Source organism: Tauraco erythrolophus, chromosome 4 (assembly GCF_009769465.1).
Source record: "Tauraco erythrolophus isolate bTauEry1 chromosome 4, bTauEry1.pri, whole genome shotgun sequence".
NCBI lineage: Eukaryota > Metazoa > Chordata > Aves > Musophagiformes > Musophagidae > Tauraco > Tauraco erythrolophus.
The window spans coordinates 64383102-64400791 of record NC_141468.1 but is presented as its reverse complement, the minus strand read 5'-3'; the positions used below and the strand labels follow the sequence as shown (position 1 = coordinate 64400791).

Genomic DNA, 17690 nt, shown 5'->3' with positions numbered 1-17690 from the left:
AGTAATATGCCTGCACAACCTCGGTTCACAAAATCCCTCGCAGCCTCCTCAGAAGCAGGAAATGACACACTTGGGTAAAAGTGTAAATTACTGCCTGAAATGATTCAAAATAATAGGCAATTTCTCTCAGTCTACAGTAGCATGATATCACGGTCTTTATAATACCTTTCACATGCTAGAGGGCAACTAACTGTTTTCTAATATTTAGCTGTCCAGCTGCCCCATGCAAATTACGTTTTCTAAAAAGAAATAAATGAAGAAGACATATCTGTTAAGACAACAATATGATTATTTTTGCCAGGGTGAGTTTAATAATTAGTTTTCTAGGCAGGAGGCCACAGAGCTAAGGCATCACATGGAAAAGCAAGAGTAACAGCATACAAACCTTTTACTTAGTTCCAGATCCCTCCTCACCTCCCAGATTGCCAGCAGAGAGCACAGTGCTTTGGGGAGACTGCAGCCTGAGTGGCTGCATGCCCTGGGATCCCTCAAACTTATCATCACCCCAAAACTGCCGGTCACCTTCATGACACCCATCTATCAGGCCACAGAGTTGCAGAAGGCAAACCAAAACCAGAGTCTGGAGGCATTTCTCCTCTTTAGATGAAATCCAGATCATGCACGAATTTCTTTCAGTCCTTTACCTACACATTCATTAAAATATTTACAAAATGTTTTATAAAGCTACTTGGATTGGCACTTTACCTGCTTGACTGAAGAATGGTTTCAGGCAAAAGCATGGCATGTTTTGGGGCAAAATGACCTAAAGAAGGCAGGTGTTGGGCCACTGGCGGAGCCCAGCCCTGCACATCCTCCTCACAGTCCTTCTAACCAGCAACGAGACGGGTCTTGTCTCAGATGGAGTTTGGTTTGAGCCCTGGTAAGCAGGGCTAAGAGGACGGTATGGCTGCTGAGAGCTGACAATAACCAACACCTCCCCAGGGCACAAAGCACTGGGGAATAAGCTTGAACCCACCCAGAGCTCTCTAGGGTTTGTAGCACAGGTTTCCAAAGCTGCTCAAGGGCATTTGGTACCCACTTCACCTCCTCAGGCCAGTGAGGTTTCAGCCTCATCATAGCCTCTATAGCCACTCTGAAAAACCTGACCAGAAAAGATCACTTAGGCATACTCTGTAACTTCAAAAACGTAAACAAGATGAAGCTATGCTAGAGCTGGTGTCCAGTACCCTCAAAACAAAACCAAACCAAAACAACTAGCTTGTAATCACTATCAGAGGGCCATACTTAACTGTCTCTAGGGAACATGTACCAGGAAACTCGCGCACAAAAGCAGTTCAGGACTAGGGCACACCTCAGAGGGACACTGCGTGTGCTCAGGTGCTGGAAGGTGACCAATGCCCACCCATAGCTCACTCACCTTCTCTCTTGCTTCCAGGCTCCTCTCCATGCCACTACCGGGACAGGAATATTCTTCGGCATCTGCCTGGTTACTGGAATTGTGGCTTTTATCGGATATTCTTACCTCAGGTTCAGGAAGAGAAATACAGGCTTCCAGCACTTCAAGGTAGGTGGCAGACAGGAACACAAAGCAGGGGGGCAGTGTTACCGAAAATCCGGAATAAGAAACTTATCAACACCAATGGGATGTAGATAAGCAGACACTTCTTTATTGCGGCGCCGGGTGCACGGGGGATATCTCCTCCTAGCGTGCGCACCTTGCACCAAAATTAAACTTCTTATATAGAGCTTACACATGCATAAACAAATTATTTCCCGAAAATCATTAGCATATTCTTCTCCTATTTCCGATTCTGCGCAATAAAATTTAGAATCATCTGGAAATGAGTCTGGGGTATAATATGGGTAGGTGGTCTATGAGTCGGTGGTCGCGATCTCCCCCTGCCGGAATTACATTTTGCTTAAGTTCACAGTTTCTGGTAATTACCTCATGGTTTCTTGGCAAGTACCCATAACTCGTTAAGGCTGGCCTTCTTCATTCTCATTAACCCAAACCTTGATAGCTACATGCATTCTTCTAGTTCTATGTAAGTATCATAAATCAATTGGTAGGTCAACTTGTACTCGTTATCTACTTTCTACATGATTCTAACTTATCCCTTTGGTCTTGGTACAGGATTATGCAAAGGCTTTCATAGCAGCATCTGGTTACTGTACGAGCATACTTTTCATTGAAATATTTCTTATAGCTTTATATTATTAAAATCAATTGCAACCTATATTAATCACAAACTATTGATTAAATTCTAATTACTAAAATTCTAGGTATCAGTAACATTTCCCCCCTTTGAAAGTGTTGAAAACTATTTCAATACTTTCACCACTTTTATCTTTACTGCTTAGCACTTATTCATTATCATTTTCAAAGCTAAGATTCGTTTCAGCATAATTTGGTGGTAAACTTTAGTCTGGTGGAATAGTAGGTAACTCTCTCATGATTCTGCGACCGATTGCAATTCTGTTAGCAAACTGTTTCTTCAAACAAGTATATAACAGCATGATCATCAGGAAGACAATTAGCAACAGAAACAGAGTTTTAATCAAAGATTGGATCCAAGAGCTTAGATTCCAGCCCAGCCCTTTGAAAATTTTTCCTATCCAGTCTTCCGACATGTCTTCTCGGATTGATTCTGTTTCTTTTTCAATTTTTCCTAGCAAATCCAAGTCATGCTCTACATCCTGAGTAACGTTTGGAATGTGTATACAGCAGTGGTCTAATTTATCCTTGAGATATCCACATACTCCATGTTCTTTGAGTAGAAGCATGTCTAAAGCCATTCTATTTTGAAGTGTCATTCTAGATGTTGCCTGCAATTGAATGTTCAATTCTTTGAACCCTTTCTTTGTAACATTTGCTAACTTTTCTACTTGACTTGTCAAATGATACAGCCATTCTCTGTTTCTATATGAGGCTATAGGATTTAGAAGAGACTCAAGGGCCCAGCTGATTTTTAGTCCTGTTGATGGTTCGTTCCAAGTGTCATCTGTTTCAGACCTTTTAGTTCGTTTTAGATTTAGCTTTTCTAGGGGTCCTTTAAATGGTGATTTTTTCCAAATTGGACACAATGTTGGCATGCCTAAGGTAATTTGTTTAACTTTACCATCTAATGGTAAGTGAGTTGTCCAGGTCCCATCATTTAATGCCCAAACCAAGTGTCCAGGACTTTGGATCGTACTATTTTTACAACTTAGGAATGTTCCCTTTTTAATCTGATAATCTGCAGTCAATTGAAGATCGTTTTTGAGTCCTCGACAGAAACACCCATACCTCACTGCAGCTGCTAAAGGGGGAATTTCTTGTATTGCTTTACTTACGGTACTACAATTGTAAACTTTTTCACATTTCCACCAAGATACTGAACTCCCTTTTTCTCGTGACGTAGTTCCTCTATCTGTCACTGTTGGCCAAACTGAATAAACTGACCCTACCCATGTAAAACACCAAGGGGTTTTTGCCATGTATTGAAATTGGGAGAATATAGCCATGGACCAAATTGATTCCCAAGTAAGTTGTTCCTTTTGTGAAGTTTGAGTATTTTCTTCACATTCCCATTTCAGTATTATGCGGCTTGTATTTTTCCTTATTGGTTCATCATAAAAACACCATCCGTAACCATATCCTGAATCTAGTCCTGTCCAACCACCACTAGTGTCTACAAAGTTTGAATTCAATAATTTTCTACACTCAGCCCTACTTCCTGGGAACTTCCATTGTTTTCTAATATATCTCACTTGTTCATACCATTGAGTCACTGGCTTTTGTTCACAGTGAGTGGTCTCATTTTTATGTTCTGGATCAGTCAAATTCATGGTTAAGATTCCCCATGGAATAGATTCACCTGCTGCCCTTGGTATTGGCAAGCAAGCAGTAATCTGTGTAACATTCTGTAAATTGGCAAATCCTTTAATTAATCCTAATATCAAATTTTCCTCAGGTGATTGTTTGGGAATTTCAATCACTTGTTCTGTTTCTAATTGTCTTTTGTTCCTACTCACCAAGTCAGCCCACGGTTTCACCAGTACTACCTTCCAGCATAAGATCCAAAGAACAATTGAAAACGGATATGAGAATTTAGACATGTTTCAAAGTCAGTTTCAAAGTCTCTGGGTCATGATTCACAATTTTCCAGGGTGTTGGTGCTTTCTTCACTCGAGTGTAATGTATCCAAGCTGTAGATTCTGCAATCTTGACTGCTGTAAAGGTTGTCAACAATATTTGGAAAGGTCCTTTCCAGCGCTCCTGCAGAGGTTCAGAAGTCCACGTTTTTACGTAGACATAATCTCCTGGTTGGAAATCATGCACTGGAGTGTCTAAAGATAAAGGTCGATTCCAAATCACAGCACTCCGAATTGCAGCCAAGGTTTTCCCTAGAGAAAGCAAATAGTTATATACATCTTGTTTTCCTTTTACATGCATATCTGGATTTGGTTCCGGGGATTCATAAGGTTTTCCGTACAACAATTCATAAGGACTGATAGAGGTTCCACTCTTTGGCTGTACTCTGACTCGAAGTAATGCCAAAGGTAATGCTTGAGGCCATTTTAAATTTGTTTCTTGACAAATTTTACTTATTTGTCTCTTTAGAGTCTGATTCATTCTTTCTACCTTTCCACTGGATTGTGGCCTCCAGGATGCATGTAAGTCCCAGGCAATGCCCAGTACTTTGCTAACGCTTTGGACTACTTCAGCAACAAAGTGTGGACCTCTGTCAGATGAAATTCCAATTGGAACTCCAAATCTTGGAATTATTTCTTGTAGTAACCATTTTACTACTTCTTTTGCTTGTGTGGTACGACAGGGAAGGGCTTCAGGCCATCCTGTAAAAGTATCAACCCCCACCAGGACGTACCGGTACCCATTCTGTCTAGGTAATTCTGAGAAATCTACTTGCCAGTAATCTCCAGGTTCTGTACCAGATTTTAACTTACCCATGTGGGCTCTTTTCTTGATTACTGGATTATTTTTCAAACATATTTCACATTTTGCAGTTATCAATTTAGCTAATCCTAGCATTTTAACTGATACTACCTGTTTCTGTAAAGAAGTTACCAAAGCTTCTACTCCCCAGTGACATTCTTGATGCTTTGTTTGAATTATTTCTCTCATCAAAATAGGTGGAATTACTACTTGTCGACTAGGGGTTACCCACCATCCAGCTAAGTTTTTCTTAGCGTTTAATAATTGGCCTAACTTATCATCTTCCTCTGAATATTTTGGCTTTTCCCTAGGAAGGGCTACTGTTTTGGAGGGAATTAATGCCATTTGGAATGCTTGTTTCTTTGCTACTTTCTTTGCTGTTCTGTCAGCTAAATTATTTCCAACAATTTCTTTTGTATTTCCAATTTGGTGTGCTTTACAGTGCGTGATTGCTACTTGTTCTGGTTTCTGAACTGCTTGCAGTAATTGTAAAATTTCATTCTGATGCTTAATGTTTGATCCTTGAGAGGACAATAATCCTCCTTCTTTCCACAGAACTCCATGGACATGCACTACTCCAAAGGCATACTTGGAGTCAGTCCAAATGTTCACTTTCTTCCTTTCACTTAATTCTAGGGCTCGAATCAGAGCAATAAGTTCTGCTTTTTGGGCGGATGTGGTGCTGGTCAATGCTCTGGCTTCTATAACTGTGGTGTCTGTTGTTACCGCATATCCAGCGTATCGGACTCCTTGTTCCATAAAGCTGCTGCCATCTGTATACAATTCCCAGTCTGGTCGCTCCAGTGGTACATCCTTCAAATCTTCACGACTGGAATAAACATACTCGATAGTAGCCAAACAATCATGTTCCAGTTGTCCTTCTTCCTGTGTGGAGTTTAAAAACACTGCAGGATTTACCAGGTTAGTTGTTCTTAGAATCACATCATCCTGTTCGGTTAGTACCACTTGGTATTTTATCATCCGGCTTGGGGATAACCAATGACCCCCCTTTTGTTCTAAAACAGTTATCACCATGTGTGGGACATAGACCGTTATTGTCCTTCCCAAAGTCAATTTGCGAGCTTCCTGTATCAGCAGCACTGTTGCTGCCACCGCTCGCAGGCAACTTGGCCATCCTTTACTCACTGTGTCCAGTTGTTTGGAGAAGTATCCAACAGGTCGTTTCCAACTGCCCATCTTCTGGGTCAGCACTCCCAATGCAAGGTGTTGCCTTTCATGGACAAACAACTGAAAGTCCTTAGTCAAGTCTGGAAGTCCTAAAGCAGGTGCTGACATCAAAGCACGTTTTAATTCGATAAAAGCTTTTTGTTGATCTGGTCCCCACACAAAAGGAGAAATCTTTTGGGCTTCGTACAGAGGTTTAGCAATCAGCCCGTAATTCATGATCCAAAGGCGACACCACCCAGCCATTCCCAAGAATGCTCTGAGTTCATGAATATTTTCTGGTTCAGGTATATTGCAAATAGCTTCTTTTCGACTTTTTCCCAATTGTCGCTGTCCTTTAGAAATTTCAAAGCCCAGATATATTACAGTCTGGCAAGCTATTTGGGCCTTTTTCCTGGATACCTTGTACCCATTTAGTCCCAGAAAGTTCAAAAGATCTATTGTTACCTGGATACAAGTTGACTTCTCCTCTGTAGCAATCAGTATATCATCCACATATTGTAGCAGTAGATGTCCAGGCCTTGGTTTCTCTTGTTTCCATATCTCAAGTTCTCTGGCCAGCTGATTCCCAAAGATTGTCGGACTGTTTTTAAATCCTTGGGGTAGCCTTGTCCATGTTAACTGCATCTTTCGTCCAGTCTGTGGATTCTCCCACTCAAAAGCAAACAGTTTTCTATTTTCTTTTTCCAAGGGTATACAAAAGAAAGCATCTTTTAGATCAAGCACTGTAAACCACTGATAGGTCTCTTTTAACGAGGTTAGTAATGTATATGGGTTTGCTACTACTGGGTAAATATCTTTGACTATTTGATTCACTGCTCTTAAATCCTGTACCAGCCGGTATTCTCCGGACGGTTTTCTGACTGGTAAGATAGGAGTATTGTATTCAGATTCACATTCCTCTAAAATCTTATACTTCAAGAACTTGTCAATTAATTTCTTCAATTCTTGTCTGATTTCTGGTTTAATTGGATATTGTTTCAATTTAACTGGTTTTGCCCCTTCTTTTAATTCTACTTTAACAGGCTCTGCCAGTTTTGATTTGCCAGGGATATCTGTTTCCCATACTGTGGGAATCACAGCAAAATCTACATCCGAAGGTATTTCTTGTACTTCGGTTGTTTCCTGAATCATCAGAATTTCACCTGTTTTTGATTCCGGTATTTTTAAGAGAATCTCTCCTTCTTCAAAACTAATCTGAGCATTTAATTTAGACAATAAATCTCTTCCTAATAAGGGTACTGGACATTCAGGTACATACAAAAATTCATGGGTAATTATCTTTTTCCCAAATTTTAAATCCAGGGGTTTCAGGAACGGTCTGCTTTCCTCTTTCCCTGTGGCCCCTATAATATTTGCTGTTTTTGTTCCAATTTTTCCTTTACAGGTGTTTAATACTGAAAATGTTGCTCCAGTATCCACTAAAAATTTAACTTCTTTTTCTCCCAGCTTAATTACAACCAGAGGCTCAGCTGGGTTCCCCTCCGGTCCCCTTCAGTCATCTAGCATCATGATTTTAGCCATTTCTTGCTGAGCATTTCCCTTTCTAGGGCAGTCTCTTTTCCAATGTCCCTCTTCCTTGCACAAAGCACACTGATTCATTCCTAGGGGAGTGTTAAAATTCCTGCCACCACCGTTCACAAATCCTCCTCTTCCACCGAATCCTGAACCTCTTCCTCTGCCTTGTCCTCTATTCACTGTTCCTGTCATGACTGCTAGCAGCCTGTTTTCCCGAGACTTTCTTTCCTCCTGTTCTCTATTGTTATACACCTTCCAGGCTGCTTCCATCATCTTATTCAAACTCCTAGAGTCTTCTCCCTCTAATTTCTGAAGTTTCTTTCTTATGTCTGGTGCTGATTGTCCCATAAAAATCAAAGCCAATTGTATTTGTGCTGCCTCAGTTTCCACCTTTAAATCAGTATATTTCCTGGCAGCTTCCTTCAATCTCTCCAGAAACACTGAGGGAGATTCATTTTTATCCTGCCTTACTTCATATAATTTAGACCAATTCAAAGATTTAGGCATAGCATGTTTAATTCCGTATAAAATCCATTTCTGATACCGACTCAGTCTCTGTCTCTGCTCCGCATTATTTGGATCCCACTGCGGATCCCCAGATGGAAAATTCTGTTCTAAAGTTCCAGTCATATTTTCATTCAGAACTGCCGCTTCAGCCTGTGCTCTACCTGCTTTCAACACCATTTGCTTTTCTGTATCATCCAATAAATTATCTAAAACCACCTGCAAATCACTCCAGTCTGGGTCCTGCGTTCTAATTATAGTATCCACCACTCTTCCTACCCTTTCCGGATCCTCTCTATAAAGTCCGGCTGCCTGTTTCCAAGCCATCAAATCGGTAACTGAAAAAGGCACCTTTACATACACCGGCCCATTGCTACCAACTCCCTGCCGCAGGGGAGCTATTGTGTGTGTCTGCTGCCGAGTTCTCCGAGAAACAGGAGTATGAATTACAACCTCAGAGGGACCCTCCTCAGCATCCTCAATACCACTGCTTTCTGGTTCTTGCATCTGTTCCCGATATTCTCGACCCCGATTTCTTTCTCTCCTAGGAGGAGATATATCTAATTCTGGTCCCTCATCAGCTTCAGGAATAATCCTCTTTTTCAAACAATCCTTTCCAATATCACATGTTGTACAACACTTTTTCCCCTTTTTATTCCCTGTAGCAACAGCCAATATCAGACCATTTCCATCAATCAGTCTGCACTCCTTCTGCCAATCTTTTCTTTGCCTTAAATAGAAAAACAAATCTACATAAGGTATTTCATCCCATTTCTCTTCCCTTCTACAAAACAGCATTAACTGAAAAATAGTGTTATAATTCAAAGTACCATTCACAGGCCATACTTCTTGATCTTCTAACGTGTACAACGGCCACCAATGATTACAATATTGAATCATTTTGTTCTTTCGCAAATCATCTCCTATATCTCCCCAATGTGCTAACAAACATCCTAATGGAGAAGTTTTCGGGATTTTGTCATTTGTAGCCAAATTACTCGCACTTTTACTTTTAAACAAACGAGTTAACTTAGATGCCATGATATAATTGTTTTACAGTACAATATACAATCACTCAAATCTGTCGCTTTGTTCTTCTCCGACTGCACCCCTCGCGGAATAGCAGGACCACGGATCCGAACTCTGCACTCGCTTCGTGTTCAGTTGCACGTCTCTTTCTCACAGTCACACTCACACAGTTCTGCAATTATTACTTTGAATACAAGTATGTAACACAATAAACACAAAACTCAGCGCCTCAGTACCCAGTCAAGACAAACAATTCCACAATATAGCACACAAGAAAACTTCTAACTTACGTTAGAGGCACAACTTATAGAACACTATAGCTAGCATATAGGTTCCAAGTCTCCGCTATGTCCAACCCTGCAATAGCTTTCGCTTATGGCTTACGGGCAGACGCCCAGGCTTCCACTCCACGAGGATCCTCTGCCCAACCCTGCGCAGCTTTCACCGCGACTGACAGGCAGGCTACAGCGAGGGGACTCGAACCCACTCGCAGTGGGACTCGAACCCACTTTCCAGAGGCGGGACTCGAACCCCCTCTATGTGGTGGGACTCGAACCCACTCACAACGGTGGGACTCGAACCCACTCGTTTAAAACAAAAGAAGTGTCTTACCCAAAATCCAGGGGACGTCGCGAAGAACCTTACGGATCGGGGATCGATGGGTGTCCCCGAGAAATCCTCGGTGCCGGCTGGAACCGATCAGGTCCCCGACTCCTCTGGTCTCCTTCAGCGAGGTCCCATCTGGGTCGCCAAAACTGTTACCGAAAATCCGGAATAAGAAACTTATCAACACCAATGGGATGTAGATAAGCAGACACTTCTTTATTGCGGCGCCGGGTGCACGGGGGATATCTCCTCCTAGCGTGCGCACCTTGCACCAAAATTAAACTTCTTATATAGAGCTTACACATGCATAAACAAATTATTTCCCGAAAATCATTAGCATATTCTTCTCCTATTTCCGATTCTGCGCAATAAAATTTAGAATCATCTGGAAATGAGTCTGGGGTATAATATGGGTAGGTGGTCTATGAGTCGGTGGTCGCGATCTCCCCCTGCCGGAATTACATTTTGCTTAAGTTCACAGTTTCTGGTAATTACCTCATGGTTTCTTGGCAAGTACCCATAACTCGTTAAGGCTGGCCTTCTTCATTCTCATTAACCCAAACCTTGATAGCTACATGCATTCTTCTAGTTCTATGTAAGTATCATAAATCAATTGGTAGGTCAACTTGTACTCGTTATCTACTTTCTACATGATTCTAACTTATCCCTTTGGTCTTGGTACAGGATTATGCAAAGGCTTTCATAGCAGCATCTGGTTACTGTACGAGCATACTTTTCATTGAAATATTTCTTATAGCTTTATATTATTAAAATCAATTGCAACCTATATTAATCACAAACTATTGATTAAATTCTAATTACTAAAATTCTAGGTATCAGTAACAGCAGCACTACCCCAGACGCAACACACCTCCTAAACTCGCAGCCTCCAATTTCTTCTTGCACTTTGTTAAGCTAGAAATGTTCCCCATTGCTTCCCACTTGAACTATGCAGACTAAGACACGGAGAAAGTGGGGAAGGCTCACACGCCTGTCTTGGGCACGAGCTTACATTTGCTTACGGCTCTCCCAGACTGCTCCCTCCAGGGTGCCCGACGGGCTCCTGCTCTCACAGACACTTCCAACACCAAGCACTGGCCAAAAGCTTATTTAACTGCACAGCACCAGGGCAGAAGTCTTTGCCTCACCAGAAAGCTCACCCTTAGGGAAGGGGGTAATTGCAACCACTGAAAGGGCACCGGTTCTCTTCCCCCTCCTCCGTGGCATCGCTAATAATTTTGCTGCTCTGGAGGTTGAAACGTTTGATAGGAAAAAGGCCAGATTCAAAAGACAAGCACGTTGAAATGATTGTCAGGATTGAAAAGTGCAAATTTTTATACTGATGTGCTCTCCTTCTTGCTTGCTTTCTCTTAGCTAACCTTTCTAGCCTCATGTAGTACCATGAGGATGCAAAAACAGCTAGTAAAAGCCAAGCTACGCAGAGATGAGGAATGACAAAAAAAACCATTACAAGAGAATCAATCCAAAAGAAAGTCTACCTGGAAGTAGCCAGAAATCCCTTCCTAGCCTAGCCCTGCATTAACACGAATCATCTTTTGGAAACAAAAAACAGGAGCCATGAGCCAGGGGAAACACTTGTATTTATATATAGTTGCAATGAGAGCGCTCAGGACCAACAGGTGCCTTATACCCCAGACACAACATCAGGGCAACATTTCCTCTCCTGCTATTTGCTGAGGCTTAAAAATAATAAAGGAGAGGAAAAAAAAGAAAAGATACCAGTGTTAACTGATGAGAGATAATACAACCCAGAACAGAGTTCATGCCCAGAGATGCTGATTTAGATGATAACGCCCGTTCAGTCACAATATTGCACCAGTTGGTAGGGAAGCTTAAGTGCCCCACTTGATGCTCTGTAGGAGGATGGATTTTAAGCAGGTTTGTGTGATTTTATGTAGTCAAAAGATGACACTGACGTAACATCGCTGGACAAGTCACAACCTTCAAATATCACCAACCCCTCATATGAAAGTTCTTCTGCACTGACTCCACCAGAACCTACCTACGACCTTTTCTCAGTAAGTGTTCATTTTTATTTGAGATTGAGACACAAGTAAAATAATGGCAAGAGGGAATGACTTTATGAAAGGAAAATGTCTAGTTATTAAAAAAAAGGAAAAACACCATTTAATTTCCTGTCTTTCCTGTCTCACCACTGCTAGAAATTGGATAGTCTCACTTGTAGCAAAATTGAGGCTGTGGTCTACAGTCGTATCTCAAGTCTACCTTCAAAGAGAATTGAATTAAATTGGACTTCAAATGCTACTGGATGCTAATAGCCCATCTATACAAACTTAAAAAGCCTTGAAGCTAGTAGCCCATCTATACAAACTTAAAATTTTGTCTTGCCTTCTTGTTGCAAACGTAGCTGAGCGACATGCCAGAACTCCAAAGAATCTGAAACGCAACAGGAAGGGAGCTGGGAATCAAGGGAGGGGAAGACTGAGTAAAGCCAGAGTATCTGAATAGCTTCCAGTAAAAAACTTGTTTGATGCAAAAATGTCAGCTGCAAACTCTGCCATCTGTATGGACAAATTTGCCAAAAAGTTACTTGCATTTCTTAAAGCAATGTTGAAGTCTGATTTTCTTTTTCTTCTATTTTATAGGATTCGGATGACCAGCAGCTTGTGATGAGTGGCCCTCATGATCAGAATTAAAGATTGAATTTGGCATTAGTCAATTATAAAACACATTTCTATTTACACTTATTGCGAAAAAACAGCACCTATGTGTTTCAGGGAATAAAATCTCATTATGAATTAAAAACCAAAAGAGCACAGCTTTGTTTAAGATGTAGTCTATAGAGTTCACAGTTACCAACCTCAGAAACGTTGGCTGTGTCTGAGCAATACCAACTATGAGTGTCAAATGCAAAACTGAGTCCCAACTAACCTACCCAGAAGCAAACAGACACCTCTCTGTGAGAAGCAGACGACTTTCACTAGCCTGCTATTCAACTGCTTTTATTCTTCTTCACAGACTTCAAAATGGACTCAAACACACAGGGCTGCCAGCTTGGCAAATATCCTAAATTTAATAGTAGTGCAGCTCTAAGCTTGCATCTTGTCTCCACTACAACTGGCAAGCGTGAAACAGAACATGTGTTAAATTTGTATTTCTAAACTTCAGGGATTTTTTGCTGGTATACTTACTTGTAAGAACTCCAGCAGTGGGAAACACAACCATCCTGTATGCTCTGTTTGCCTCCTCTAGCTTTTCTTTCCTCCTACTTGACCATGTTTTGTTCACATCTCACCTCACTGTACAAAGGGAAACAATAATTGTAGCAGCTTTAGCAAGAAATACAGGGGATATGAGAACATTCGAATAGTAATCAATTTTTACTTCTAGAGTCGTAGAATGGTTTGTGTTGGAAGGGACCTCAAAGATTATCTAGTTCCAACCCCTCTGCCATGGGCAGGGACACCCTCCACTACACCAGGTTGCTCAAAGCCTCATCCAGCCTGGCCTTGAACACTTCCAGGGATGGGACAGCCACAACTTCTCTGGGAAACCTGTTCCAGTACCTCACTACCCTTACAGTGAAGAATTGCTTCCTTGGATCTAATCCAAATCTACATTATTTCAGTTTAAAGCCATTGCCCCTTGTCCTATCACTACAAGCCCTTGTAAAAAGTCCCTCTCCAGCTTTCTTGTAGGCCTCCTTTAGGTGCTGGAAGACTGCTATAAGATGTCCCCGGAGCCTTCTCATCTCCAGGCTGAACAGCCCCAACTCTTTCAGCCTGTTCTTCATAGGACAGGTGGTCCAGCCCTCTGATGATCTTCACGGCCCTCCTCTGGACCCGCTCCAACAGGTCTATGTCCTTCTTTTGTTGGGGGCCCCAGAGCTGAACACAGTATGCCAGGTGGGGTCTCACCTCTCTTGACCTGCTCGCCACGCTTCTTTGGATGCAGACCAGGATACAGTTGGCTTTCCAGGCTGCAAGTGCACACCGCTGTCTCACGTTGAGTTTCTCATCGACCAACATCTCCAAGTCCTTCTCCTCCAGGCTACTCTCAAACCATTCTCTTGCCCAGTCTGTACTTGTGCTTGGGATTGCTCCGACCCATGTGCAAGACTTTGCACTTGGCCTTGCTAAACTTCATGAGGTTCTCACAGGCTCACTTCTCAAGCCTGTCGAGATCTCTCTGGATGGCATCCCTTCCCTCCAGTGTGTCCACCACACCATACAGCTTGGTGTCATCAGCAAACTTGCTGAGGGTGCACTTGATCCCACTGTCCATGTTGCTGACAAAGATGTTAAACAGCACTAGCCCAAATACCAACCCCTGAGGAACACCACTCATCACTGGCCTCCACTTGGACATCGAGCTGTTGACTGCAACTCTTTGAGTGTGACCATCCAACCAATTCCATATCCACTGAGTGGTCCATCCGTCAAATTCATGTCTCCACAATTTAAAGACAAGGATGTCACGTGGCACAGTGTCAAATGCTCTGCACAAGCCCAGGTAGATGATGTCAGTTGCCCTTCCCTTATCCACCAACACTGTAACCCCGTCGTAGAAGGCCATCAAATTGGTCAGACGTGATTTGCCCTTAGTGAAGCCATGTTGGCTATCACCAATCATCTCTTTTATTTTCCATGTGCCTTAGCACAGTTTCCATCAGCATCTCCTCCACCATCTTGCCAGGCACAGAGGTGAGACTGACTGGCCTGTAGTTTCCTGGGTCTTCCTTTTTTCCCTTTTTAAAAATGGGGGTTATGTTTCCCTTTTTCCAGTCGGTAGGAACTTCACCAGACTGCCACGACTTCATCTGCCAGTTCCCTCAGGATGCATCTCATCAGGTCCCATGGACTTGTGCACTTCCAGGTTCCTTAGATGGTCTTGAATCTGATCTCCTACAATGGGCTTCTATGCTGTGTTGTCCCTCCAACAGATATCGGGGTGGCTGAAGTCCCCCATAAGGACCAAGGCTCACGAATGTGAGGCTGCCCCTACCTGTCTATAGAGGGCCTCATCTGCTTGGTCTTCCTAGTCTGGTGGCCTGTAACAGGCCCCCACTATGTCACCTGTCCCTATCCTCCGTTCAATCCTGAACCATAAGCTATTGGTCAGCTCCTCGTCCATCCCCATACTTCAGCCATTTTTGTGAAAAACAGACAATGAAAATGAACGTACCCTTGCCATGTCATGTCCACGTTCAGTTTTTTAGGTCTGAAAGGAGCAGAAGCTACCCACTTGTTCGCATATCATATTCTTTACCAAGCACGTTAACATTGCCTTTCAACCGATGCACACCAATAACAACTGCGATTTTCACCATACCATAAACTCAAGTTTGATCCACTTTTGTTTCCTTCCCTCAAAACATTATTATCATAGCAAACTGTGAGAACACTATAGAAACCACAAAACAGCAGGAAAAGCAAGATTTTCTTGCTGGCAGCAGTAATGCTCCCCTACAATATGCTTCCTGGTGTCTACCACGTGTGGGGGGACAGGAGGGAAGGTGTCCCTGCAGGAAAGCGTTAGTTATCGCTGAGAGCAACCCCAGGATGCCTCCCACCACAACAAGGTATGCAGGCAAATCCAGGGTCATTGAACGCAGCAATCATGCACAACCAAGGGGATCTAACGTGTAAATATGCCTGGATGAAAGAGCCAGACTGAAGTGATTTCCTCAACTCCTTCCCTTGCCCCCCTGGACATGCCTGCTTGTTTTTACCTGCAAGATAATAAAAAATTTAGCACACACACACTTGAACGCACGCACATACACATTTAGGGGAGTTTTCCCCAGAGAGCTCTGCAATGAATACAACTCACGTTCTTTCCTTCTCCCCAGTAAACCAAAATATTAAAGCTCATAGGGACCAGAGATAAAGTCCAAGCATTTATTTTTTAATAATCATTATATATTTTTATCACAAAAAGTTCCACCGTTCATTAAACTCTTCTTTTAGTAACAGACTATTCTCTTCCAAGTTTTTGACAGAACAGAATGAAAATTTCTTCTTGCTTTGGTGTTCAAATGAACTATACTCCCAAAATGAATATAAAGAGACACTGCCCTTTAAACATGCCCAAAAACATCTTTGAAGTCAGTAACATAACAAGGTTAAAATAAGTAATGCAGAGAGCGCCAAGGTGAAATCATTACAAAAACGTAAGACATTTTTAAAAGTTAAAGAAGAGCATTCTAGCACTGAAAAATAAATAATACATTTAAAAATTCTCACTTAAATTCATATTAGATATAGTTGGGTCATATTAAAGGAACATAACCCTCCTATAATTTTCTTTTCATGCAATGTTGTTTATTTCAAGAAGTCATGCAATATAAACAAGATTCTACTTCAGCTGGCTGTTGTAACATAGCTTTGTACAGAAGCTGATTAGTAAGTTAAAAGAAAGGAAGGAGGAGAGGAGAAAATAATCTTGAAACAAAATATGTATTCTGTGGACAACATCATCCAACCCAAGTAAACTGTTCCTGCTTAACTCAGGAAAATTCGGCAAACAAACTGACTCCTAGCCAGCTTTAAAAGAAGAAGCATCAGAGTTATAACCAACAAAACATTAACAAATTCAATAACGCAGAACCGAATAACACAGTATTGTTATTTGCTGGGAGTAAGATGGAGAAAGTACAGTGGTTCGGGGTTGGGTTGTGTTGTTTTGTTTTTAAACAGCGCATTGAAATCTCTGGAGCATGAGAGGTGCTACACACATGTAACACCAAGTTCGGTTCTAGCCGAGCATTAGGATAAAGAACTGAAGGCAAATCGGGGATATTTCCATCCTCATATTTCATTAAGTTATGCTGAACAGTTCTCGCACAGCCTCACCAAGTCTCCTGATAAAGCCAAACTAACTTCCTGCAAAACTTTATCTTTTTCTTCCAGCTAAACTGTCTGATGAACTTACTCATTTCAAGTATATCCATCTATCTAAATACACACACTTCAGAAGTGTTGTACGTCAAGTTTGAAACCCAAGCACAAGAAAACCATGAGCTTAAAATCTCTAACCACCTCTGAGGACTTCAGACTGATTTCAAGCATACAGGAAAACTACTCAGGAAATTGTGCGGGCTAGATTAGGATACATTCTTTACTTCACAAAGATGCTTTTAAAAATATCATAGATACTGCATCTGAAATTCAGTCTAGGTACTAACGCAGACAGGTTTAAAAACAACAACAAAAAAGAAACAAAACAAAACACCCCAAGCAATAACAAAAACAAGAAAACTTTTGGTCACCAAAAGTTTGTTTACCTGACAATCATGGTAGGGAGCAAGTGATATCCCAAAATGAAGTGAAGAATATCAAATCCTATATATTGTGTTTATTATATGCTTTTAAAAATGGAGCCTTTAATAACTAAAATTTGAAAAATATTAATCATATTATGCCTTCTAAAATGGCTGGGGGTGGGAAGCACCAGTTCAAAACAAAAGTTTCATTTGGATGCAGAGAAAGGAAAGCATCCTTATTTAAAAACAACTATCTAGTAGTTCTATAAAGTGCCTGTTTGAGGAAACACATCAACAGATGTTCTCCTTGTGCAAAATAGACATTTTTCAGCTCAAATCTTTGGAACATATATGCTACCCAGAGTTTGTGTTCATGTATTACTGGCAATTTCAGTAATCCAATTAAACTTCTAACCTGCACGATCAAAATTATTTTGCTTGATGCAAACTGTCCACCACCCCAAATTCAGCTTTTAGGGCTTGAGCTAAAAAAAGTAATCAGAAAACTCTGGGTTTTGTTTTCTCATTTCCTAATTTTTCTTTTAACTCACTTGCCCATTGTGCGTGTTTACGTTTGACTGTAAGAGTCCATTACTGAAGGCTATACGAAATACATTCTCTCCTAGGGAACGGCAAAACCACATTGCATGTCACTGTAAGACACTTAAAATTTTAAAAAGCAGCATTTAGGATCAATCTAAAGCC

The 17690-nt window shown here is 41.5% G+C and overlaps 1 protein-coding gene across 1 annotated transcript in view; it reads left to right on the top strand.

Annotated features, from left to right (window-relative positions):
• The window catches only part of STAB2 (stabilin 2), a 61847-nt gene extending 49430 nt beyond the window's left edge, over nt 1-12417 (top strand). The window contains exons 50-52 of the mRNA XM_086610745.1: nt 1397-1525; nt 11659-11778; nt 12367-12417. Coding sequence (XP_086466871.1) covers nt 1397-1525; nt 11659-11778; nt 12367-12417 — 300 coding nt within the window. The remainder of the gene's footprint in view (nt 1-1396; nt 1526-11658; nt 11779-12366) is intronic.
• Nucleotides 12418-17690: the final 5273 nt, after the last annotated feature.